The 25,616-nt window shown below is 44.4% G+C and overlaps 1 protein-coding gene across 2 annotated transcripts; it reads right to left on the reverse strand.

Annotated features, from left to right (window-relative positions):
• Nucleotides 1-254: 254 nt before the first annotated feature.
• Nucleotides 255-25,616, reverse strand: cpped1 (calcineurin-like phosphoesterase domain containing 1). 2 transcript variants are annotated; one of them, XM_076298444.1, is made up of 4 exons: nucleotides 25,530-25,616; nucleotides 22,848-23,066; nucleotides 11,082-11,504; nucleotides 255-1,526 (listed from the first exon to the last, which is right to left on the reverse strand). In XM_076298444.1, exons 2-4 carry the CDS (start codon nucleotides 22,999-23,001, stop codon nucleotides 1,294-1,296), a joined length of 810 nt encoding a protein of 269 aa, XP_076154559.1. In that variant the 5' UTR covers nucleotides 23,002-23,066; nucleotides 25,530-25,616; the 3' UTR covers nucleotides 255-1,293. The 2 variants fall into 2 exon arrangements, with proteins under 2 accessions (XP_076154559.1, XP_076154558.1); XM_076298443.1 differs by lacking the exon at nucleotides 25,530-25,616 and adding an exon at nucleotides 25,197-25,387.

A 25,616-nucleotide genomic window follows, 5' to 3' on the forward strand; every position in this document is an offset into this window, starting at 1 on the left:
ACCTGAAAGAGCACTAGAGGCTAACACTCTTCTGCGGCGCAGATGGACAAGGACGAGTGGAAGATTGACTAGGACCTGGCAATCACATGTTGATGCTCATGCTCATCTCTGCAGATTAAGATGGTGATGGAGGATCAAAATGCTATCTGGCTCTAACCTGCTTCAAAATGGTCCATTACGATGCCCATTACCAGGCAAACGTGAATAGCGTACACTACTAAGTAAAATGCAACACAACATTTTTTAAATAACATTTATTACTTCTTTACAAAGCTCAGATAAAATCCACACAATAGATGGTTGGTCATTCAATGTCAATCAAAATACAATATATGATAATTTCATCATTTGGTTTATTAGTAATCAAAAAATATACATTAATCTAAGATGAAACATTAAAATGCTTCTCAGAGTGCCATTGGGCAGGAAATGGCCCATATGTAAAGGATAAATTTGTTCTGTCTCAGTTGAGTGACAAGTTAACTCTGAGTCATATCAACCTAAATGGAGCCATGAGGAAAATAAGACTTGAAACGTCACATAAGGGGAGATTGACGAATGTTTGGATGCTTCCTCGCCACATCGCAGCCATCTCATCACAACCCCCCCTACCCGTCAAAATACAGTGCCTCTGAAAAGGGAGGCCAAAACTAAACGTGTGAAATGAGATCAGTGCTAGCGTCTTTGACAATCCACCCACCAAACATGCCTCTCAGTCCTGGTCATCGCATCACGGCTGTGTTTCTCAATGGTTTCCATGGAAACCCACCCCCCATCCCTGTTCCTGCCTCTTTTGGTCTGATAAGTGGAATAGGCAGAGAGATGCTTGGGGGTGAACTCGTCCAACTCAAAAAAGCAGTCAGTGCATCCAAATGACACACTGCCAATTATTATACAAAAAGAGATCAAACAAAAACACAAAGAGGCTTGTTTTCAGTAAATAACTAGGCTTACTGAAACTCTGGGGCTATAGTGTTGTATGCTACATACAAATTTTTTCTTTTGCTCTAGCGTCAAAATAGTTTGATGACCGTCCATGGCAGTACGGAATACTTGAGGTAAAGACAGAATATGGTCATGCTAACCTTTCAGATGGAAACACCCACATCTGTTCAGAGAAAATTAGAGATACAGAGCTGAAAATAAAAATCGAAAAAGAAACTCTCAGGCCCTGACAGCCTTCTTTCTTAAATCTGTCAAACCTGAGATAAAAAGAACACTCGGCTAACTGGGGTTAGTTTTTTTTTGTTCCTGCTCTATAATATGGAACTTTCTCCAGTCCTGTCGTTTTCTTCAGGTAGATGAGGTCAGTAGCTGCTTCAGGTCCTCATCCATGCCCCTGTCCTTCAGTTGGTCCAGGCTGATGTACCGATGGACGACGCGGTCGGCGGTCACTACCACCACCCTCACGCCATGGGTGTCCTCCCCCAGCTGGCAACCGATAGCCGAGCTCACCACCATGTCCAGGCCGTCGAAACACCCCCCGGCGTTGCGGTGGTAGTGGCCGGAGAAGACGGCCTTCACGCCTTTGGACACAGAAGGGGGGGGGGGGGGGGGATAACACTGTCATTAGGCAGATCAGGCCTGACACGCCGCGTTCCTCACACTGTCATGCGGGTCAGTGCTGCCGAGGGAGCCAGTGCTCTTTTCAGGAAGAATATGTGTGTGCCCGCTGACAAGCAATTGAAATGGGCCAGCCTGCCAGCCTGACCACACACACACACACACACACACACACACACACACTTATATATCATTACAATATTAAACAGTCCTGTACGGTTGAGAGGCCTAAGCATATTCTATCTTCAGTAGACATCAATTTTACATGACCCCTCATTCTAATTGAAATTTGTAGAATATGACCAAAACACTGTGGACAATGAGGGCTGGGTGGGTGGTTTGGTTATCAGAATCAAAGCCCTGTCAAAACACACAATGGAAAACATGCGATCAAAACACGTTGATATGGGAGGCTGTTGTGCTTCCACGAAGTCACCATCCATCATAGGGAAAGTATTGAGGCAGTGCAGCGGTTCAATAGTACAGAATTCTGATAAATGTGCCAAGCCATTTCCAATTCACAAGCCCCAAATAGGGTGTCACTAAAAAAGGCAACAATTCTACACTGTAAATAATCCTCCTATAATGGATGGCAAGGAGAGGTTATGTAAGTCATTCGGTGCATCCCAACTGTAACCAACTAATCCAAATTAGTTTTCTTTGTGCATTTGGCCATAAATGGGATCACTCATGATCCATGTGTGACAGTAGGAAAAGGCGGTTTGGTTTTGTTTCTTCATTTACATGTTATCTTATTTTTGTTTTCTGTGTGTGTGTGTGTGTGTGTGTGTGAGAGAGAGAGAAAGTGAAGAGCTGACTTTTTGTCACGTCTCACTTGAGTCTGTTTTCTCACTCTCCATTGTGATGGATGTAATTATTGAAATGGCTTCCACTCTGTCTCTCTCCCTCTCTTTCTTTCTCTCCCTTTCTTTCCCCTGGAGCTATACTTTCTCTTGTTCTTTCTTTATCCCCCCCCCCGCCCCCGCCTTGCCTGTTAAGGACTCCAAGATGGGCAAAACCTGATTTCACAAATTGCGGCTGGCCAAGCAAGTCGCACGGAACGGGGAACTGAAAATGAGTTCTCCCCGTCCCTGAGCAAAGACACGGGGGTAGCGCCATTGTGTGGTGTGGCTCATTGAAGGCTACTGGCGGTGCACCTCCACACAGCCCACTCACAGAGCCAGCGACGGCAGCCTGGAGCCCTGTGCAACAACACCCACTTTCAGGAGCAGGGCAGAGAAGGGAGTCTGAGGTGGCGGTAACAACAGGCATTCATATTTTAGCTATTACGCTGTCATGGAGATGTGAAAATATCTTACATTATCTCACTTGTACATGCACAGGGGCCCTGACTAAAATAGACCGGAGGGCGCCTGAAGTTTTCCCACATACACACACACACACATCTTCTAATGCCACCCAGAAAGCACACAGACCAAGGCCAGCCAAGAGGGGGGACCTGATTCAGAGTGACTGCCTTATGAAAGAGAGACCAAATAGAAGCCCTTCTATGAAGACAGCCAGAAGTAGGGTTGCAAAATTCCGGGAATTTTCAAAGTTGGAAACTTTCCATGGGAATTAACGGGAATATATGGGAATTAACAGGAATAAACGGGAATTAATGGGAATAAACTGGGAATTTTTAATATGGCAAGTTAGTCTATAACAGGGAACTTAAATGTAGTTGACAAAACCCTATCTTTGTAGTCTAATATTAGTTAAAACAACCTGATTTAATACAATTTCAGTCAAATTTCTACCCTGCACATATGTCAATCACATGCACACAGCAATCGGCATAGGCTGCTAGACATAAAGGAAACCTATGCATGGGGAAAAATTTTTCACCAATCGGATTTTGTTGTTGAGTGGTGTGGTGTATCTTGGGCAGTTCAGTGTTGCTAGTTTAGCACGCTAGTAAACCATAGGCAGAGAATGGGATTCCCGCTAGCATGCTAGCTAGCTTTGTATGCTAAGCTAAGCGAAAATACCAACATACAAATCATATTGCTTATTACGAAACAAATGTTAATGTGTGTATACGAAAAACAGTTTGTATGAATTACCCAAAATTCCCAGTTAATTCCCGTAAATTCCCATTAATTCCCATAATTTCCTTTATTCCATGAAAGTTTCCAATTTGGAATATTTCCAAAATTCCCCAACTTAACTTCCCATGGTAAGTTTCCGGAAATTTACCGGAAATTTTCCGCCCCTTTGCAACCCTAGCTAGAAGCCCCTCTATGAATCCAGCTAATTCTTGAAATAAGACAACTCTACCACACTCGGCGGATCCAAAAGTAATTAAAATTTCATTGTCTCAGGCGAATCTGGTCCTGTTTATTTTTCACAGGCAAATTGACAGCTCATCTGCACTCCAAAATCTGAGAAACAATTTTCAGTTTTGATGACGCTGTTGGCCCTCTGGCCCCTTGAGTAGATGCCAGACCAGAGTGGAGCAGCAATGTTCATTACTCCCACCATTTTAAGACCACTTTACATTACAACTGGTTGCAATTTAAGATATTATGTCATTAAAAATATGTCAAAAAATCTCTGAAATTGTTCATCAGGGAGTCCTCAGATGTCCGGAGATGTTTTTGCCTGTCCAACGGCACTTAGGGAGAAGGGGTAGCGCACAACTCAGCCTTGTAGTCGCACTTAACCATGACTACCTTGACCCCCAAGGAATTACACAATCGTTCCACAATTAGACACAAACAAACAAACAGAGGCGAGGCAGCCAGGGGATTACTATTGAAATCACAGGAGGACGAATCATAATCGCATTAACAACTATTTCAAAGGGAACCACTGAGATTTTATGCACATTTTTAAGCAACTCCAAAGTATCGTAACCTTTCTACCACCCCTTAGGAAAGATGAATAAAAATACAAAAAAATCAACAACTGAAGCATGACATAAGTGGAGGGGGGGGGGGGGGAGGGGGGGAAGACAGCCCAATTATTGAGAGAAGTCAGATGTGTAACTGCAGAAGCGGGGGGAGAAAAATCAAAGTACTTCTTAAACAAGTCGTTTACTCAGAGGACTACCTCTGCATGGCACCACCACATAGGATAATTAGATGTGCCGCACGCCACTAATGACTGCATGCTTTGAATAAACCAGCAGAGTACACTTTAGCAATTAGGCAACATTCCTGCAGATTCTCAGACAGGGTCAAATGACCACACCCAAACACACACACACACACACACACACACGCACACACACACTCATCTGGTTATCTGACAAGAACTGGCAGTGTCTCCCTCATATTCAATAGCCTTTCAATGTTGACAGTAAAGCGAATAAACACTAATTATCTGGTTTTTGCTGGTTCACTGTTTGATTTGGTAACCAAGGTTTAGTAAACAGCATACTCCCATGCACAAAACAGTATGTTTAAAAAGCAAATAATGAGTAACTAGGACAGACTGTTAAAAAATTTGGGTTTTTGTGTGCCTCCACAAAAGCACTTGAACAAGCAGATGAAAGTGACTCATGTTCAAAGCAAACTAATCTGAACAAAACAACTTAAAAAACACGCAGAACAACAACAACAGTCAGCCCCGATATGCCTTTTCTTCCTCTGATACAGCGGTCAGGTGGTCAGGCATCAATTTGGTATCCATGGCAATGAAAGAGCCCAGCTCCAATCAGAATTCACATAATCTCTACTCTGCTGCAACAAAGAGACAATGACAAGGCTGAATTCAGTTTCATCCCTGGCCTCTGTTTTTTTTCTTTCTCTCGGTCCTCCATAGCTTTTTAAGTGCTGGTGATTTCTTTGTTGTTGTTCGTCTGCATTATGTAGGCCTACCCAATCTGCTGAGCACCGCAGATACAGATGCAGAGCAGAACAGCAAGCCAGTCTCCCCATTTATAATTTCATACCACTTGGATGCGTCTTTGGGAGAGGAGACAATTTAACTGCCAGCTAGATGACTGAATCCATTATTGCGGTGAAATAAGAATATTAGAAAAAGCATTACCGCCGAGCGAGGCAAAGTTTGCCTGAAGAAGTGATCAAATCCGGAAAATATTTATGATTGCGGTGGCAAAGAGATGAGAACGGGATTACGGGTGGGCAAACTGTGTGAGGTTAGCCAGGTTCTAGTCATAGATCTGTTGAAGGGAGCACTGAAACTGCTCTAGTGTTTCTGACACTGATATGCAAACAAGCAGCAGCACTGCCAGATTTGGGCGACGCAAATCCCCCAGCTCTCTCTCACTGCCTCTCTCTCAAAACAACTCAAAATTGAACATGAGGCTTACATTATTGGGATATTAAGAGTGTGTGTGCCTGTGTGTGTGCCGTTGTGTGTGTGTAGATATGTCGAGTGTGTGTGTGTGTGTGTGTGTGTGTGTGTGTGAAAGAGAGAGTAAGTGTGTATGTGTCGAAAGAGAAAGAGTGTGTGAGTGTGTGTGTGTGTGTACGTGGTGAAGATGTCATTAAACCACGGCAAGTAATTAATCACAAATTGTGCCCTGCCCTCAGATAATTTGCATGACAGAAGGAGAGAGAATGAGCTTCTGAGCGACGCACACTGCTTATGCAGCTCATATATCAAGCGTTTACTACCCTCTCTCCATTCTTTATGCTTTAAAAAGGGTGCATGTATGTGTAGGAGTATGTCTGTGTGTTCATGCAAACATCTACAGTAGATGTCTGTCCAAATTATACACAGAAGGCCAAATCATTCCAAATGCACACACACACACACATATACACATGAATGCACACACACACATATTTCAAGGTAACACGAACCTAATGACTACACATCTAACAAGGCCAGCGACCCCGGGAAGGCTGTGAAAAATATAAACGTTCAAGGACATTCGGCCTGTTCCCAACAAACCCGAGACGCGCCACGCACTCAATCACATTATCGTCTCCATCGCCAGTCTAACAGCACACTACCATTCGTCATTCCCTTGGTAAAACAATGCGGCTCATGGCGGCTTATCTGCGCGTCTCTGCAGATGACAAATGCTCCCCTTGTCGACTAAGGCCTATGCCGATTTACATGAGCTGGCTGTGAGTTAGAGCCTGAGGCCACTTGAGATAGTGGCGAGAGTACACTTAGCTTATCGTCGTTAATTAGCGAACAACAAGTTTACCCCAGAGGGAATGTGGGAATCTGAAATGCCCTTTGAAGAGCATAGCCTTACATACTGAGGTACAGGTGTTAAATTATTCCTCTCTCAAGACGGCTCCGGAGGAATTCTAATCGCAGAGATTGGTCGGAGATTAAAACAACTGACAAGCAAACAAGTTAATTTATCATTAAAGGGAAACACCACGGTTGAATAATCGCATAATACTGTTATTTGTTAAATGTTGGTGGAGATATTTGGAAGGGCAGTAAATAACGAGATAAAGTCGAACTCTATCTCCTGCATCTTAGGGCCGGTGCGAAGAGATAGCCCCTTGAGTTTATACAGAAAGAATTATAGGTGGACGGTTACATTAAAGGATTTACAAGAGGGTACATTTGACCCCAAACCGTGCATGCAAAACAATATCAATCCTCTCACACTAGTTACTGATTTAACAAAAAAATACTTCAACATCAAACTCGTGTTCAAGAGCGTTTCCAGGATAACTAATTAATCAAAGTGCATTTTGGTCTGACTGATTAGGTGAAGAAGAAGGGTGTAAGACAGCAGTGACTCACGAGTCTGAATGCTCATGAAGTGGTCGCCTCTTCACTATGCCTCACAGGAACATGCGTGAGAGAACACAGAGTGAGGCTATTTGAACAAAGCCAATCAACCAAACTTACAATGGAAAAAGCAGGAATATAGGAAATCAACAAGAAGGACAGAATGTACCTTTACACTGTTCATAGTGGATTTCTTTTTTCCTTTTCAAAACTGAATTGAATGGAGGATGACATCACACTTGATAGATGAGGTTTATTTCGCAGAACTGTCCTTTTTTTCTTTGCCTTGCGTTTGCTCTTTTTTCTGTTCTGAGAAAAGCTTTGTTTTCTGGTGGGTATTTTTATCATGCGTACATGCCCTGAAGAGCCTATTTCATGTGTTTTTTCAGAATCTGGGTGGACACACAAATTGGTGAGAAAAAAAAAACGAGTAGGAGTAAGTGTCTATATAGTATATTGCATGTGTACATATGAGTGTGTGTATGCATAACTGAAAGCACTGCATGCAAGCTTGTGCATGTTGTGTGTGTGTGTGTGTTTCCAAATCAAATATATCCCTTTTCCATTTCATTTAATCAAGCTATGATGTGGGGGGTTGATAGAAGATTAGAAAAGGATAGACTTTAACAAAGCCATTGGCAGCAGTGCATCACCTTAATGGTTCTGAATGACAGGCACTATGGTGTGCCCAATGTTACCACAAAGCATTAGCCATCAGCACCAATGCCCCCCCTCCAGAGGTGAGGGTTGGGGGTTGGGGGCACAGCACCTCAGGAATAGATGAGTCTCTCAGCCAGGGTCTCTCTGTAGGAAATATGGTTTAAATCATAGGAATAAAATTTGCTGCATTATATTAGATCTGAGGCTTTTCTGGGCGACTGGGGGGAAATGAGTTTGCGGGCACTGCCTCGCCGGGAGCCTGTGTTCTCCCGTTTCTATTGAAGCCCTCTGGAGATGAATGAGTAAACGAGCTTATTTTGTCCCACAAATTCCCTCTTTTTTTGTCTTATTCTGTCTCTTCTCTCTCCCACTCTCCCTCCCTGACTCTCTCCATCTCCCCCTCTCTCTCTCTCTCTCCCATCACTGATTCTCTTGCTCACCCTCTTTTAGCCTTTGTGCGATTTTGACAGCTTCTCTGGCCATCATGAAATCTGCCATGAAATTGAAACTGCTAGAACCAGTAAAGCTGTAACCAAAACTAAAGTGCAAAGTTGGAGGTGTCACACAAACATACACACATGCGTATGAAATGTTTCAAAACACACACACACACACACACACACACACACACACACACACACACACACACACACACACACACACACACACACACACACACACACACACACACACACACACACACACACTGTATATCGACAGGAAAAAAGAGAGAGAACCTCAAGGACTAGAACATTGCACACTTTCATTTTCACAGGTTAAAGTTCGCTCTGAAAACACACTTGGTTTTTAAAAAATACATATAAAGAAAAAGATTCCAGCTTCACCCACGATCTTCATCACTTGAGTTTGGGGGGCCGAGGAGAAGGAAAGGTGCCGTGGAGCCTGAGCAGCCGCGTTATCAGCAGAGGTTTAAAGGCCCTCAGGATGAGAAGAGGTTGAGAAGAGAGAGACAGACAGATCAGATCAAATCAGATCAGAAAGTCCTGAGCTCTGCTATCAGAGACGCACTCTCTCACACACACAAACACACACACACGCAACACACACACACACAACACCTTTCATCTCCACTGGAGCCAAGGGGCCAGGAAAGGCCCACCACTCCCCCCTCAGAGAACGGGGGAGTGGTGGGAAAAAAACTAATTAAGAGATGGTGGGGGTTAAGGACAGGGTAAATGTATATGTGCGTGAGTGTGTGTGTGTGTGAGTTGTGTACATGCCCTGAAGAGCCTATTGAGCCTAAGTGTGTGTGTGTGTGTGTGTGTGTGTGTACGTTCATGACGAGTGTGCACATGTATGTACGTCTCGGTTGTGTCTTGCTAAATTAAACACCCATGGATGCGGCTTTTGATCAATAATTGATGTTATGCTGAGCGCTTCCCATATCGCATAGGTCTGTGATTGATAACGGAGCATGTGAACATGGGTATGGATGCGTGAGAGAAAGAGAGACAGAGAGAGAAAGAGAGACCGAGAGAGAAAGCGAGAGAAAGAGAGAAAGAGAGAGAGACAGATAAAAAGAGAAAGAGAGAGAGGTCTGTGCTGTAATGGAGAGCTATCCATTGCATCTCATTATCCCATCACTATTCAAGTTCTGTTGCCATTATTCAAAAGCTAGATACATGACATGAAGACACAGGGCCTATACATTCTGTGCTTGTTTATTGTTACATTATATAACTGTAAAGTCCGGTCTAATCATTTATTTATTTCTGATTGAATGAGGGGAATTCCATGGGTGGGGAGATTCTGGCACAAGTCCACCCGGCCTCTTCCATGCTAGTGACCACATTGGGGTTGATACACTTAACATTTTTATTGTGCAATGTTAACTGTCCTTTCCTTTCCAGGCATCAAGTGAGAACGCTACTCCCATGTGTGTCGTATTGCTTAAATAACTAGTAGATAAATAACTTGGAGGCAATATGGCCATGTTCTGCAGCAATATTTCTCAACTGTCTATGCAGAGGTGCTGATATACTAAAGCCTGGGCTGGAGGTAGAATAGGCAGAAATATGTGCAGAGACAATGTTATGATTGTGCCGAAAACAAAGCTCCGTGGTGCATCAGTGTTTTGGAGACACTCATAGGACTGTCACGTATACGCAAGGGCTTCCACAAAGGTATGCTTTCTGTTCGGGAGGAGCGCTCGGGAATGACTGACAGCTGTCACTCAACTCACTTCTGCAATGCAGGAGATTTACACCTGCCTTACCTCACCATACATCACATACTCCAGCTAAGCTAAGCATCACCCCTCCTCCCCTTTCCCCTTCATTTCAGTAGTACTGTAGCTGTAAAGATTGCATTAGGCCTTATCCATAGGTGGATGTAAGATCTCATCGATCTCCACTATAAGCATCCCATGGCCAGCTGCCCAGCCAAACATGCTTATTATTAGCGCTCTAAATCAGGCTTCCTGGGACGGGTAAACGCGTGAGTGTGGGATTAAGCTGTGAGCCTCGTCCCCACGGGACCCTCCTATACAACTTTGGTGAAGATTCCCAAGCAGAGAGAGAGAGAGTGGTGGGAGGCTAACCTCTCTTCTGCAGTCTCCTGGCTCGCTCACTCGCTCACTCACTCACTCATTCACTCCATGAAAGAGGAAGGGTGCGAGTGAGGCTTTGAAGATGCGCACGCGTGAGCACACTGGAACAGGCTTATGAAAGTGTGGCAATGATCAAAAGGGTTCCATTTGGGACAGGTCCACGTGCGCCGAGACGAACGGAGCGCTACTGATTCTGCAAGAAAGGTGGAGAGCTGAGACCCAAACAATGTCACTGACAACATTTTGTGTGAATTTCTTTTGAGTGAATTTACGAGGTTAAAAAGCTTTTTCCCCCCATCAACGGTTTTCTCCTTTTTTTATGGTGGAGAACTTATGCATGGAACACACACACCATAAGTGTTTTGACAATAGTAGTCTGAAAGACAATATTTATACTTTAGATCATGGACAAAGTCTCTGAAAGCTTTTCCACAAGACTACTTTCTCCATTTCATACCAACGTTCTTTTTGCAGTTCTTGCCTGTGTCTCTCCATGTTCCTGTCGGAGTATATTCCGAGTACGTACAAAGACATTCAGAAGAACAGAAACAGAACTACATACTGTACATGTATATAGAAGAGAGGAGAAGATGAGGAAGTCTCTGTGTGGCCCTACCTGCATTCTTGAACCTCGTGATGAGGTTCTGCCTGATGGCCGTCTGCAGGTTGAAGTAGTCGTCGTCCTCGTCGGGCCGTCGCAGGTAGAGAGGAATGTGCTGGAAGACCAGAAGGTGGCGCGAGGGCCGGAGGGTTTCGGACTGCAGCTGCTCCTCCAGCCAGGCGTCCTGGGCGTCGCGGAGGGCGGGACAGGCCGACGCGTCGAAGAAGAGCTGCGAGTTGAGGACCAGGCAGCGCACGCCACCCACCCAGAAGGCGAAGTAGTCATCGCCCCAGGCACTGCAGTAGTCGGACACCGTAGCCGGCGTAGGCGTGTTGCCCAGGTCGTGGTTGCCACTGACGAACACCAGCGGGATGCCAGGGTCAGTGCCACGCAGGGCATCCTTGAGGTCCCGCTCTTGTCCCTCTCGATACGGCGTACCTAGGGTAACAGAATGCAGTGGAAAATCACGTGTCAACCACTTTTGGTTTTTCATCACCTTTTATTTATTTCATTTTTGGTTTCTCTTTTTTTATCTTTCTCCAATTCCGCTGTTTTTGTAATGCTCGTATGTTCTCCAGTGGCGTAACTATAGTAGGTGCAGCAAGTGCAGTCGCACCAGGGCCCGTGACCTCCCAGGGCCCGTCGCTACCCCCGCCCTGCCTCCTTTTTTTTTTTTTTTTTTAGAACTTTAGAATGTTAGAGCACGGAGAGTGAAGCGTCACTTTGACGATCTATCGGAAGATGAGCGCTTAACCGATGCAGAGAGATACTTCAAAGTGCAGGTATTTAATGCAACTCTGGACATCATAATCAGTCAGCTCTCCCAAAGATTTGCAAGTATGCAGGAAACTTGTCATGTGTTTGAGTCTTTACGTCCTATGACCCTTCAACTCGCAGGTGATGATGAACTGCTTGAAAAGGCAAGACGTTTGTCAGACCATTATAGCAGGGACATTACACCGACATTCCCAACACAACTCCTCTCATTCAGGTCTTGCTTTAAAGCAGAGATTTCACAGAAGTCATCTATTTTTCAACTTGCCAAAATGCTGGTGGTAGATTATGACAGTGTAACATCCACATTCGGGGAAGTGTGTACTCATGTTGTTTCTGACATTGCCTGTGACTGTGGCAACAGCTAAGCGATCTTTTTCCAAACTAAAATTATTACGACCTATACCTAAGGAGCAGCATGGGGCAGGAGAGGCTCCGTGGGTTAGCTATCCTGTCCATTGAAAATACGAGAGCCAGAGCATTAAATATTGGGAACATCGTTGACGATTTTGCACAACGAAAGGCTCGTAAGATGGCCTTCTTCTAATGGCCTAATTCACGCATATTGGGGATTGTATGCATATGAATGATTTTATTTGGTTTCTGGACGGTTAAATAAGTTAGGCTACATTAAGTTTTGTTTCTGCGCAGTGCGAGTTTATAAGCAAGCAATCTACGCTTGCAGTTTCAGCAGAGGGTTGAAGAGGCACATTGAGTGTTCCCATAATTCCATGCGAGTTTATGTTAATGCAGTAATATTAGATTACCCTGGCCTGCAGGCTGTTATTAAAATTATTTTTTAATGTTTTCACATGTAATGGATATGTAGTCGTGTGTTTTTTGAAATTGTAATCTGTAACTACTAAACTACTTCGGTGCCTCAGGCCCTTTGCATAAACAATTGAAGTCACCCTTAATGTGTATTGCATGTATCAGAGCTAATTCATCCTGGGCCAAAGTTCGTCGGTATGGGGCCCGCGTAGCGCTCTCGCACCTGGGCCCACCATTGGTTTGTTACGCCACTGATGTTCTCCCCTTATTTCACAAAATGTTTTACTGATTTTTTTCTTCCAAATTAACAACACACCAGACATTTGTAGGGATGTTTTGTGGGAAGCCTTCAAAGCCTGTCTACAGTACGTGGACAGATTATATTGCAGATTAATAAAGCAGGACGATCCAGATTAAATGAAATATTTAGTGAACTTCTTAACACAGATAAAGAGTTTTCAACCACACCCTCTCCAGCAATATATAAAAAATGCCTACAGCTCAACTCAGAGTACAAGCTGCTGTCTAGCAGTAAAGCTGAAAAACAGATGTTGGTTACAAAGCAGCATTACTTTAAATGAGGGGATAAAGCTGGTAAACTCCTGGCACAACACGCACGAGCCATAAGCACTTCCAGACTGATCCCCAGAATAAAATCATCAAGTGGTGAAATTGTCACAGCTCCACATTAAATAAACCATATTTTCCCAATTTTTATGCCAAACTTTATACATCAGAATACTCCCAAAAACTGTGCAGTAGTTCCAATCCACTTGATCATCTACTGTATCCCAAACTTGATGAGGAACTTGTCAGCAATTCAGGGGGAACTATTTCTGAGCTGGAGGTGATGAAGGCCATTAAATCTCTACAATCTGGGAAATGCCCTGGGCCTGATTGATATACTGTAGAGTTCTAGAAGACATTTTCCACCATCCTGGCCCCAGTATTAACTAAGGTATTCAATGATGCATTTCTGAAGGGCCGCTATCCATGTCTGAAGCATCCATATCTCTACTCCTCAAAAAGAACCCCCTTGTTTGCAGCAGTTTTAGGCTGATCTCGCTTCTAAATGTTGATGTTAAAATCTTAGCTAAGGTACTGGCTGGCTAGCTAACAGAGAACAATATCAATATTTTAGAGTGGCCCAGCCAGAGTCCAGACCTCAATCCATAAAAAAAAGAGCACAAGACCAGAGTGATGGCAAAGAAGAGTTCCTGCCTCAAAACCTGGATTGCTGCTAAAAAGGTGCAGTATTATAAGAACCATTTTGAGAGCTGTGATGGCAAATAAGGATGTGTCCATTGATTATTTAAAAAGGGTATGAATAATTTTGGACACGCCAATTTTCATAAAAATGTTTAAAAAAGATGGAAACACTTCTTTTTCTGATTCCATGTTTCTACCACATTGTCTTACAACCCTTTAGCATATGGCAGTATAATTTTCAGTCAGAACAAACATATTAGTCAAGAGAAAATCAGCATCAAATCAATATTTGCCTGGGGTATGAATAATTTTGTTCCTAACTGTATTAGGAGATCTGTGCTACAGCTGCCTAAAACCAAGGGAGGTCTAGGTCTGCCCAATCTCTGTCAGTACTACTAGGCCTGCAATATATATAAGCTCCTTTATTGGGTCAACAACCAAAACCTTGAGAGTCAACCTCCCTGGGTCCTCACAAAACTTTCCTCCTCAAATTACTTACTTCACTCAGTGATTTCCTCTCACTACAAATCCAATTGTCTTGAATACCATCAAAATATGGTCCCAGTTTCAAAAGCAATTCAGCTTGAATAGATCCCTCACCGTTGCCCATTTTCAACAACCACTTATTTCCTCCATCCTGTTCCGACCCTTCGTTTAGTCTCTGGTCCACTAATGGTCTTGTCACTGTCAATAACCTCTACAATATTAGACCTCTAGAATATATTTTCCAACTTCCCTGAGCATCCCCCTGAGTCAAAAATGGACTCTTTCCTATCCCTCACCTCCAGTCAAAGACACCTTATCTCTACTATTTATATCTACCTGGATACTTTACACACAGACCCTACCAAAGCCCTGGAAAACATGTGGGAACAGGACCTGGCCATTTCACACAGAGACACAGTGGGACATATACTTGACCTGGTTCACTCTTCTTCCATATGTGCTAGGCATGGCCTGTTACAATGCAAGATCTTGTATAGAGCACACTTTACTAATGCTAAGCTAGCTAGGACATACCCTGATAGTAGGTGAGTGATGTTTGTAATAGGTGCAAGACGTCACCAGCCGGTTAGTCTTCCCGAGACTAACAGAATTTTGGTCAGAGATATTCCAAACTCTTTGGAGTGCCCTTAACTCAGTGATAGACCCCAATCCCTTGACCGCAATATTTGGAATACCCTCTAGGCCTGAAACACCTGCTCTGGTTCAATGTGTGGTGGCCTTTTCAACTTTATTGACAACGCGTCTTTTTAAATTGGAAGCACGCATCACCACCCGCTCAGGACGGATGGATACGGGCGATATTACAAGGTGTGAAACTGAAGAAAATGCATTTCTCCTTAAGAGGTGCCCTAAACACCTTCCATAAAAACTGGGCACCTTTTTTAGATTACACAGCATCTATTGCCATTAGCCCTGAGAAAATTTGAGATGGTGGAGCTCCCTCACAAGCATTAGTCTTTACGTAATTATTATGTAAGGGATAATGTATAGAACGCCAGTCCCGACAGGGCGAACTTTTGAATGAAGTTCCATTGCAAGAAGTGACCGGACTACTTGCGGAGTGATATGAAAGACGTGAATCAGAAGCACAAAACCCGTTGCCACTGACAGTGGTCATTATGTTTTCAACGGTAATTACATGAATATAATTGACCGGTAGAACGTTGGGAAATCCAATTCTAGTCAATGAAGCATTCTACTAGCATTGTGAATAATCTTTTTAAACGTTTTATTATTGCATGTGTTTTGTTGGTTAGTTCTTTTGTTGTTTGGATTTGTTTGATTTTAAATTGTTCACTAGATTAAAACAGCTTTTTCGTAACTATATTTGAAACAGTAGGCGGTCAAGGCTTCACCTAACATATGACAAAGGTGGGTTAGGAGTCCCTCAACGCTACATGTATACTATTGGGCAGCCTCATATTGCACTGTTCTGGATAAGGCCACAACCTCCAAAATTCCTTTAAATTGTTATCTGTATTCAGCAAATATATCCAAATTACAAGAAAACACACTGATAATATGGCATGAGGTGTTAAATTATCTAGGGGAAAATGCTCCTCTATCCTAATTTTCACCAATTTGGGTAAATAAAAACTACAAAGAAAATACACCAAGCACTACTGATTTAGGTTTTAAGATATGGGTGGACAAGGGTATTAGAATAATCTCTGATCTATATCAAAAATGATATTCAGCAAAAAAACTGGACTTAAAGTATCAGACACTACATAACAAAGATAAAATGTGTCCAAAAAAAATTGTAATTTGGTTGGTTGTTGAGCTGAAATATCTATCCATAACCTTGAGCCAGATTCAAAGGCTGCACCTTTAATGGGCCACATGGGCTTGGACACACAGCCCAGAAATCAAAGACATGTGAGTGACAGCAGGGAGAAAGCTCTGGATGGTTCTAGTTGCCCGAGGGCAGTCCTGTACCTCTGTGTAGGAAGGACGTGTTTAACTTTCCCACCTGGCTTAATGTCTGATGTCTCTCACTGTTTAACAGCGTACATGAACCTTGCACTCAAAGACTTGATTCCATCCTTTGATACAGGGGTCAGCAGTGGACCATACCTCCCTCCTCCCACCTTCACAGAGATGCATGGCCTCATCTTTGATGCAATAGTGACTGACACATGCAAAGCCTGGTGGAGCAAGGGGTTAAGCACACATAGGCCAGCATAATCTCAGCAGGTTTCAAATAGAGTGTTGCTGGCATGTGTGTCTTCTTTGATTCATGAAATGGTGTAGATTTTTTGTAGGATTATTGATTGGTGCTGCCATACTGCCAACATATTCCAGTTGTTCTATACCTGCCATTTGCATCACACACAATATTGTAAATAATGAGCAGTCATTACGAAGGGGAAAAAATGCAAGCTGGACAGCATAGATGGACACCAAACTCATGTGCAGTGAGGAGTCAGCTCATCTACTACAGCTCTCACACTGCGAGGCCGATCCAGTAAGTGGGAGGGCATGGACCTCCTCAAGAAAGCATTCTTATTTCAGCCATTTCACCTGAGGCAGTGCAAAACACACACACACACCGATGCTGTCAGATGGCCACTTAATGAGGGCTGCAATCAGGGCCCATGCCGAGCGCATTGTGACTGTAGGTTGTCAAGCGTGCACATTCACACACGGACACACGCACACACACACACACACACCCCTTTGGGTCTGGGCCGATGCGAAAACATCACTCGCCTAAATTTTATCGACAGGTTCGAGGCCCGGCGGGACGCGGCGACAGAACATCTGCCATTTGCACTCGACGTGCGCTCTACCTGCTCCTGCTGGGACAAGTCGCATCCATTTTTAGTGAGACGTCGCAAGGGACTCGGTCCGTTTGACAGAGAGCATTTTTATAAATAAACACCAACAAGAAAGGAATCAAATTAAATGGAATAACTATCAAATTACGACACGGAGGACAAGTGAATTAAACATCACAACAATCAATTTGCTTCCTGCTGTCAGCCAGAAGTGTACAGAGCCTTTTATAATCTATCTGTTTATTTATTTCTTTTTGGGTCTCACACATTGCGTGCATAAATATACTATATTTACCACAGGTCAACTCCAGCATCAAAGACAAAGCTGGAGACAGCAGAGGTGCCACGTTTAAAGAAAAACCTATTCTATTCATGTAATATATCACAACAGCGAGTAAACACAATCTCTGCGCATCTCTCTCGGGCCTGTGTGAACCACAGCTTGTGGCATTTTGGAGTGCGCAGTGGGGGAGAAGGCAGCCTCAGTTTGGCCTGTGATGTGACAGGCTGAGCGTCTTGCCTGGGTAGATTTAAGGAGGAGACCAGAGAGAGAGAGAGAAAGATAAGAACGATAAAAGAACTTGAGGATGCGGGTGATCATATAGAGAAGAGAACACACTCTGCAGAGGCTTCCTGGAAATCATAGTCGAAGATGCAACACACACACAATCTCACACACACACACACACACACATGCAATTGCATGTGCACATACACATGCACACGCACACACACACACACACACACACACAAACACACACTCTGGAATCAGCAGGCAAGGTTGTGTCTATCAGATGCAGCAAATATTGCTTATTATGAGCTAGAGCTCAAGACACTCATACAACGATTAGGGTTAACGACCTGTGAAAAATCAGCCTTTCCACACTGTTTTTGTCATCCTTGTGTGTTTCAGTCAGTCCTAATTAGACTGTGGGCTACACATGAAAACACCGAACCTGGACTTCAAAGCAGTGAGCTTTTGCTCTCAGGAAATCTGAGGAGTCTCTGGAGGCTGGGCCTTCTAACATTACCTCCACGTCAATTTTGCCTACCCAGTAGTTAATTAGGCGGGGAGGGCAGTTTCATACTGATAAAACACTGTGGGCTGATAGTTTAGGAAAGTTACATACTGTATAGGAGATCTCAACTTTATTAGGCATAAAAGGCTTGAAGAAAAAATTGTTCCAAGTTACTGTATCTGACATGCTTGCTGTTTCGCCATTAGCTACACCAGCAATTATTAGAACGGAGCAGAATCTCAATCTGCAGCCATTTATAGAAGTCAAGCCTGAACGATCAAAAGAAGAAACCAACCAACTCTGAGGGGAAACCAACCAACTCTGAGGGCTGACAAGGGATCAACACTGGATGACACCCCATGACTGTATGGACCCTTTCAACAAGGTAAACAAAAACAATGCTTGAACATTCTATTTGGGCCCCAATCTACTTCCTCTGCATTAAGATAACATATAGAATGTTAAAAAGGAAGTCTTGTGGGGCCAACTTTGATGCTGATAATGAAAATTCCATGAAAGGGTCTATAGCTCAGATGATTCAGTATGTGATTCATCTGAACCAAAAGGCTGAAGCCTCGCCTCTTAACCTGACTCTGGTCACCAACCAGTGGCGGGAGAGCGCATCCTGTTAGACTGGGATCGGGTAGCACTTGTTTCCCCAAAACAACAACAACAACAACAACAACGACAACAACAACTGCAGTATCAGCAGCAGCGGTGGCAACAACAGGTCTCGTTGGCGGCACCAAAAGCCCAAAGCAGCCCATTAAAAAACTGGGCCGATCCACATCCCTATCAGCTAAGCACACAGAGGGGGTGCCTCTCCCCCAGCTGATTTCCCTGCGGCCCTCTCCGTCAATGCTCCGCTGAGCGCTTTTTCCCTTTCATAGCCTCTCCACGGGCGCTCAAGCGCAAACATATCTGGCGCCAGGGATGGGAAGTCGGTGGAGAACCCGCTCATCTCCTTTGTGTGACAAGAGACACATATTATGCACACACATTCACACACACACACACACACTCACTCACTCACTCACTCACTCAGGAAAACACCACGCACACAGAGAGGCACACACAGACATACACGCACACCACTTCATCTTCTAGCTACTACACAAATCCTTGTCTTCACAAACGCAAGCATTCAAGGCAATCACACACCTACGCCCACACACACACACACACACACACACACTCACACTAAAGCCCCATCAGCATCTGAGGCAATCCCTTTGTAGAGCCTCATTAGTAGAGCATCAGGTCCACTGCGTTCTTAATGTAATCACCCTCTCCTTCTCCTCCTCCTTCCTTTACCCGCCAACTACACACACACACACACACACACACACACACACACACACACACACCCACCCACACACGCACACCCACTACACACACACACTACACACACACACACCCACACCCACACCTACTACACACCCACACACTAAACACACACACACACACACACAAACACCTCCTGTAGCCACTACTTCTTCATTATCATCAGTCATGAAAGTGTTCCTCAGTTCTTAGCCGTCTCTGGGGGATTCTCCCCCCCCCCCCCTTTGTCACCAAGACGCAGTCAATTAACGCTTGCGAGAGTAGGGTTGATCATGTGTGTGGCGGTGCGGTGGTGGTGGGTTGGTAAGGGGAAGGGAACACACACACACACGCTGCGATGAGCAACCTCAGGGGTCAGTGGTGGGATGCCATCACACCATGTCCCCCGTGACCCAATCCCCGTGACCATTTCACACTGACAGCTACTTTCTCCAAAACCCCCACCCACACCCCCCTGCGCCGCTCAAGCCGATGATGACCAGGGGACGAGGGCTATGACAGGACTCCTGTGACGGTCAGCCACAGCTGTGGAATACGAATATTAGGTTCCGGCTTTGTCATCGGAGATGCCTGGTTTGTTTCGCACAAACTGAATTGTGTACAGACAAAAAAAAAATCCATATGCATCTTTCATGATTGGGGAGGGTGTATCGACAAGCTCAGGAAGTCCCAACAGAAACAGAGGAGTTGTATACTGTGTGTGCAAGCTTGACAGAGGAAGGAGAGATAAGTAGGTGGCTGAGAGAAAGACAAAAAGAGAGAGAAACAGAGAGACAGAGAGTGCAAGAGAGAAAACAGAGGAAGTGAGAGATGCACTCCAAGAAAAGTCTGAGAAATGTAAAAGAGAGAAAAGCAGCCACACACACACACACACACACACACACACACACACACACACACACACAGACAGAGAGGTAGGGACAGTGACAAAGAGTGACACTCACAGACAGACATCCAAGCACTTGAGACGCAGACGGTCTCAGCTCTGTGCCAAACAGATGACAAACAACATCCTCGGGGCCAAGATTCACGCTTCCCCAAAACAAACAGTTTAGGGGAAATGTCAGGGGAAGGGCTAATGATACGGGTGTTTGGGTGCAGGGAGCCCTGAGCCCTTTATGTCTATGTTTTTGTGTGTGTGTGTGTGTGTGTTTGTGTGTGTGTGTGTGTGTGTGTGTGTGTGTGTGTGTGTGTGTGTGTGTGTGTGTGTGTGTGTGTGTGTGTGTGTGTGTGTGTGTGTGTATGTCAAATAAGGGAGACGTCCAAGCAGATACTGTATGTGTGGGACAGCATGTGGATGAGTGAATCTCATGAGCGTGTGTGTGTGTGTGTGTGTGTGTGTGTTGGAGTGTGACAGACCTGGTGTGTAATGCATTTGGCACCCTGTGCCAGCCACTCTGGCCTGACAGTAATGAGAGCTGACACTGGACCGTAAAGGTCTCAGAATCTCTCCGGGAAAAAAAAAAGGAGCTGCGCTGTGCTTTTACAGGACGCTTTGTCACCGCGGCAACCTATAAATTACACCCATCAGCGGCGTGCGGCACACAAGGCAAAGCGCTCAATCAAAGGAGAAATGACACTTTGTTGGTCTCTGTGGATTTCCTAGCGCCCAACCTGCTGTATCATTAACACATAGGGGAAAAAAGAATGTATACGTAAACATATTTGTTGATGTTTACCAAATGAATCTGGACTTCTGACACCAACATCTGCGATATACAAATATACAGTGGCCATTTACACTTGGTAGGCAAGATCCGATGTTCGCTATTTCACATATCTAATGCCAGGTGTGAAGGCAATCAATCCTCATGCGAGATCCAATACATCTGAGCACATTTGTAGGCGGTCTAGGACGCATGTGTCCGCATGGAGTTTATAGAGTGAACAGACATGCGTCGTGTGCCACATATGAAGCGGTCTGCTCAATTGATATCCCCTGCATTACATGGGCCAATGGAGAAAAAAAGGAGAATTTGTGGGAGAAAATAAGCACAATTACAAGCGCAGCACTGGCATGGAGCAACTTTAAGCTGAAAGGTAGAGAGAGTTTTCAGTCACTTGGCATAATGCCTGTAATTGTAGAGCCCATCCTGCAACTTGGATTCGATTCAAGCAGGAGCTCACAGCCTGCCGAAAAATAACAATTGCATCGCCCCTCTGGAGTCTGACCTCCGCTACCTCCCAGCAGCAGGTCCGTTGCCTTCCTCCATCCGAAGCTCTCGGCATCTCGTTGTTGTCACGCGTCTTTGTCCACAGGTGCAGGCGCCTCCTGACCTCCTTATCAGATCGGTCGGAGGGGTGCAAACATTCGCCTGTCACTCCAGCCCAGCGACTACACGGTGCCCCAGTGGCACCTGCCAGCTCCCGCTTGTTATACCACTTTAAGCGGCACGGAGCCGACAGCGAGGAACACCGACACGAGCCGAAATGAAGGATGACAGGCCGGCAAAGTGTGTGGACCCATGGATTCCGTCACCTACTCTGTCTCTTTTGCAAAGCCTTGAAAATCATTCGGCAGATGTCTTTTTTGGCAATGGGGTTGCCTAAATGATTACGATGCCCGAAACTCGATGTGGGCTCAGAGACACTATGTTCCCATCTCACAGAGGTTGCTTAGAATGACAGGGTGTGCCTTTGTGTGTCCCTATGCCCCATGCAGCTCAGTGAATACCTCAAAATGTCACTGGGTATGAGGAACAAATGTAATACAGGCATTTCCAGCATACAATCTCTCCAGATAACAGTAGACACTAGCATAGCCTAAACTGGATTCAGTTACTCTGAGAGCAGGAACTAACACAGTTCAAACCCTATTTTAGGGAACCTACGACCAAGCAAGCCTCTTAATTTAAGGAAGTGAGTTCACAAAAATAGAGGAACTTATCACTTATGCGTCTTCACATACTTTAGAATGAATCTCTAACCATCCAAAAATACAACCATGTGAGATCCATACAGATCAAAGTCTAGTCTACTTCAGTTTTTACCACAGAATTCCCTTAATACAAGCTAAATGAGAAAGTACACTCTTTTTAATGTAATCAAAATGAATAAGTCACTAAAACATAGTAAAATTCATTCCATTCCTAACAGGATTTAGCCTACTACATTTTACATGCAATGCTAGAACAGAAAAGACACTAATAATATATTAAAAACACAAGGGTAGCTTAAAGATTCCCTAACATCAAATATTCCTCTGATTAATCAAAGCTTGAAAAAAAACCTATAGCTCAAAAGCATGGTGAGACATGAATGCAGTATCTCCAGTGCAGTACTCACAATGGTCTTTACTGGCTTTAAATACATCAGAATCTGTGAACCATTACCAATCAGCATCCTCCAAAGGAGTGAGTGCTATTGTGCAATCTCACCTGGCATGGCATGGACGAGGTCCCCACACAGGATCATGAAGCGAGGCCTGGGGCTCAATTTGTTGACGGCCTGGACAGCCTGCCTGGTGAGCTGGACCTCTTCGGCCCACTCGTCCCCTCCCCCATCGTTGTCCCCGATCCTCCAGGCCTTCATGAGGCCTAGCTGGGGGTCAGCCGCCTGGATGAAACAGAAAGGACCTCGCCACTCTTTCTCAGCATCTGTGGATGGGGCAAAAAACATAGGGGGGAAATCCTTCTCAGTCGTTTCCTTGGCAAGTCTTAGCTTTCCCCTGCTTCAGTCAACACGTGCATAACAAAGTGTTTTGAGCACAATCTTGTCACTCTTACGTAACTCCCCTTCCTTAATCACACAACTCTCAATAATTCATCACACTCGGCAGCCTGATTGAGGACAAGCCAGCCCCGTGTGATCTGTCAGACAAGCGTGTGACAAGAGGGATATGAGGGGGACTGCGACGACGCGTTGGCATGTATGTGTTCCCCCCTTTGCTGTACGCAAATGTAAAGCAAGCACGCTCCGCTGACAGTCCCTCAGAGTTCACATGGTACTCGTTCCGTACGTTCCTCCAGTTCCACTGGCCGTGCTGCATACACAAACAACAGGCCACAGAGGACTGGGCAAACGCGCCATGACCCAGTCGCTCTGCCACGCTGCTATTGTTTCTCTTCTCTTTCTTCCTTCGGCATACAAGGCATTACCCATGTATCTTTATGTAGCTTTTTCCCTGCAGGATTCATGGTAATTTTTTCCCCTTCGCACACATCAAAACTGCAGGAAGAGAAGAAAAGAGGAGAGAATCCTCCTACTGGGAATGCCATTACAAGTTCTCGACTTTGCTCCTCGCCATCATCATTTAGGAAGCGTATTTCGCACACAGCAGCGGACTGGATGAAAGAGAAGCCTTTTCCAGTGTGCTCTGCTGTATCAGACATTCTGTCTGTGGTTCAGTGAGATTCAGCAGGATTCTCCTCTTTTGGTCTGCACCCATCAGAATGTTGTAGACAAATGAAAGAACAGATTCTGCACAAGTAACTTGCAAATCTCTCTTGTTATATTACACACTATACTGAAGAGGGAATGTCCTCATTTACCAATTAAAAACAGGAAGAGATACTTCTCTAGCCTGATGAAAGAATTGATAATTAATTTTATTAAATAAATTTATTTTACTGTCTATGGAATTAACATATGGTCCCTCCATGTTTTGACCCTTTAGAGTAAGAGAGTCTTTGACACTTGTAGAGTACATGTGTGTTTTATCATAAATCACTGAGAAAACAACAACCTATATGATTACCCTTTCCAATGTCAGTGGCCAGAGTCCCAACCTCTACAGTCTACATAGTCATGTAGCTACATGTTCCTACATAGCAGGATATTTTAAAGACCAACAAATTGCCTTGCCCTTTTTTGGATAGACATGAGCACAGAGAACATGCAACGATTTGGTATTACCACATAGTCTACAACTCCCAAGCTGACAATCAGACTTTATATTTGTCAGAGCTATCAAAAATGCTTCAAAATTTAAAGCTTTAAAGCTTTTGTGAAAGAGAGTGTTTATGTGTTTGTTTCCTACTGAAGGCCAACTTTACTGTACGGTCCATGGAGACGGCGCAAACTATTTTCAGCCAGCTTTGAAAACATGAATTGAAAAGAGCAGACAAAGCTCCCGTGACAGCCGATAAGTACGCGCTCACGCACGCGTTATCCGAGGCCGAAGCCCGAGCTGCTTCGACATCAGACCATATCTCAGGTGGTAGAGGTATTCAAACAAAACTAATCACAAATCCAAATAAAAGAGCTGAGCAGTTTACGTGACCTTGATCCGAAACTTCCAGTAGCCTACTGTATGAAGTGAAGTTTTGCGTTTCCAAAATGTCACCTGGCAAGAAACATAATTAATCTAATATGTAGCTAACAGGGTCATCGAATGTCAATGTTGACGGACTGTGCTGATCAGGATAATTTAGGCTACTGCATGATTTAAACATTAAAAGTAATTGTTGTCAAAGATGAACGGCAGGCTACATCGGTGGTGTCGCGACTGTCCCTGGGCTATATGACGCCCAAAACACAACAGTCACATGCAGTTGTTGTTACAGAGTAGACTAGACTCGTACACAAAAATTGCCACACAGGTCAGAATGTCTTTTTACGATTTACAGTCCACCGTGGTAACTCGCCATTTGTGTTCGGCATGTAGGCTACGGTGCACTGAAACCCTGTAGTTGTCAGCTAACATATTAACGTGGTTGACTTCGGCTATGTTGATGTTAGATAGCAGCCTAGTGCAGTGACTTGTGTAAAGCTAACTACTAGGCTACCTTCTGTCAGTCCCACAAACGTCCGTCCTTTGGCTCTCAAGAATATTTCTTCGCCCGCAGCCATTCTGTCAGGTTATAGGCTATTGGTATTACAAAAGTTGATTAAGATAAATGTTAATGAAACCGTGTGTGGTCTTATCTCACCACTACAGGCATTCCATGTCAAAGGCGAACTTTAACCTAACGCTATTTTGAATAGATTATATCGGCGATGAACTAGTTACTCCTGAACCGCGCTAATCCATCGCTCTATTTGCGATTAAATGTCCTGTAGCAAGTTTGTCAAGCCAAACCAAGCGCTTCCCCTGCCAATCTCGCAGTGACCCTACTCACATCTTTTAGCATTGTCCTTCCTTGGTAGCTTACAAAACACAGAATTCAGACTTGGTAGTTAGGAACTCTAGTCTGGTAGGGAATGGT

The sequence above is a fragment of the Alosa pseudoharengus genome, unplaced genomic scaffold (assembly GCF_046254945.1).
Source record: "Alosa pseudoharengus isolate Yale_2024_CS ecotype anadromous, Long Island Sound unplaced genomic scaffold, YU_APseudo_1.1 YU_APseudo_1.1_scf_21, whole genome shotgun sequence".
NCBI classification, from domain to species: Eukaryota; Metazoa; Chordata; class Actinopteri; order Clupeiformes; family Clupeidae; genus Alosa; species Alosa pseudoharengus.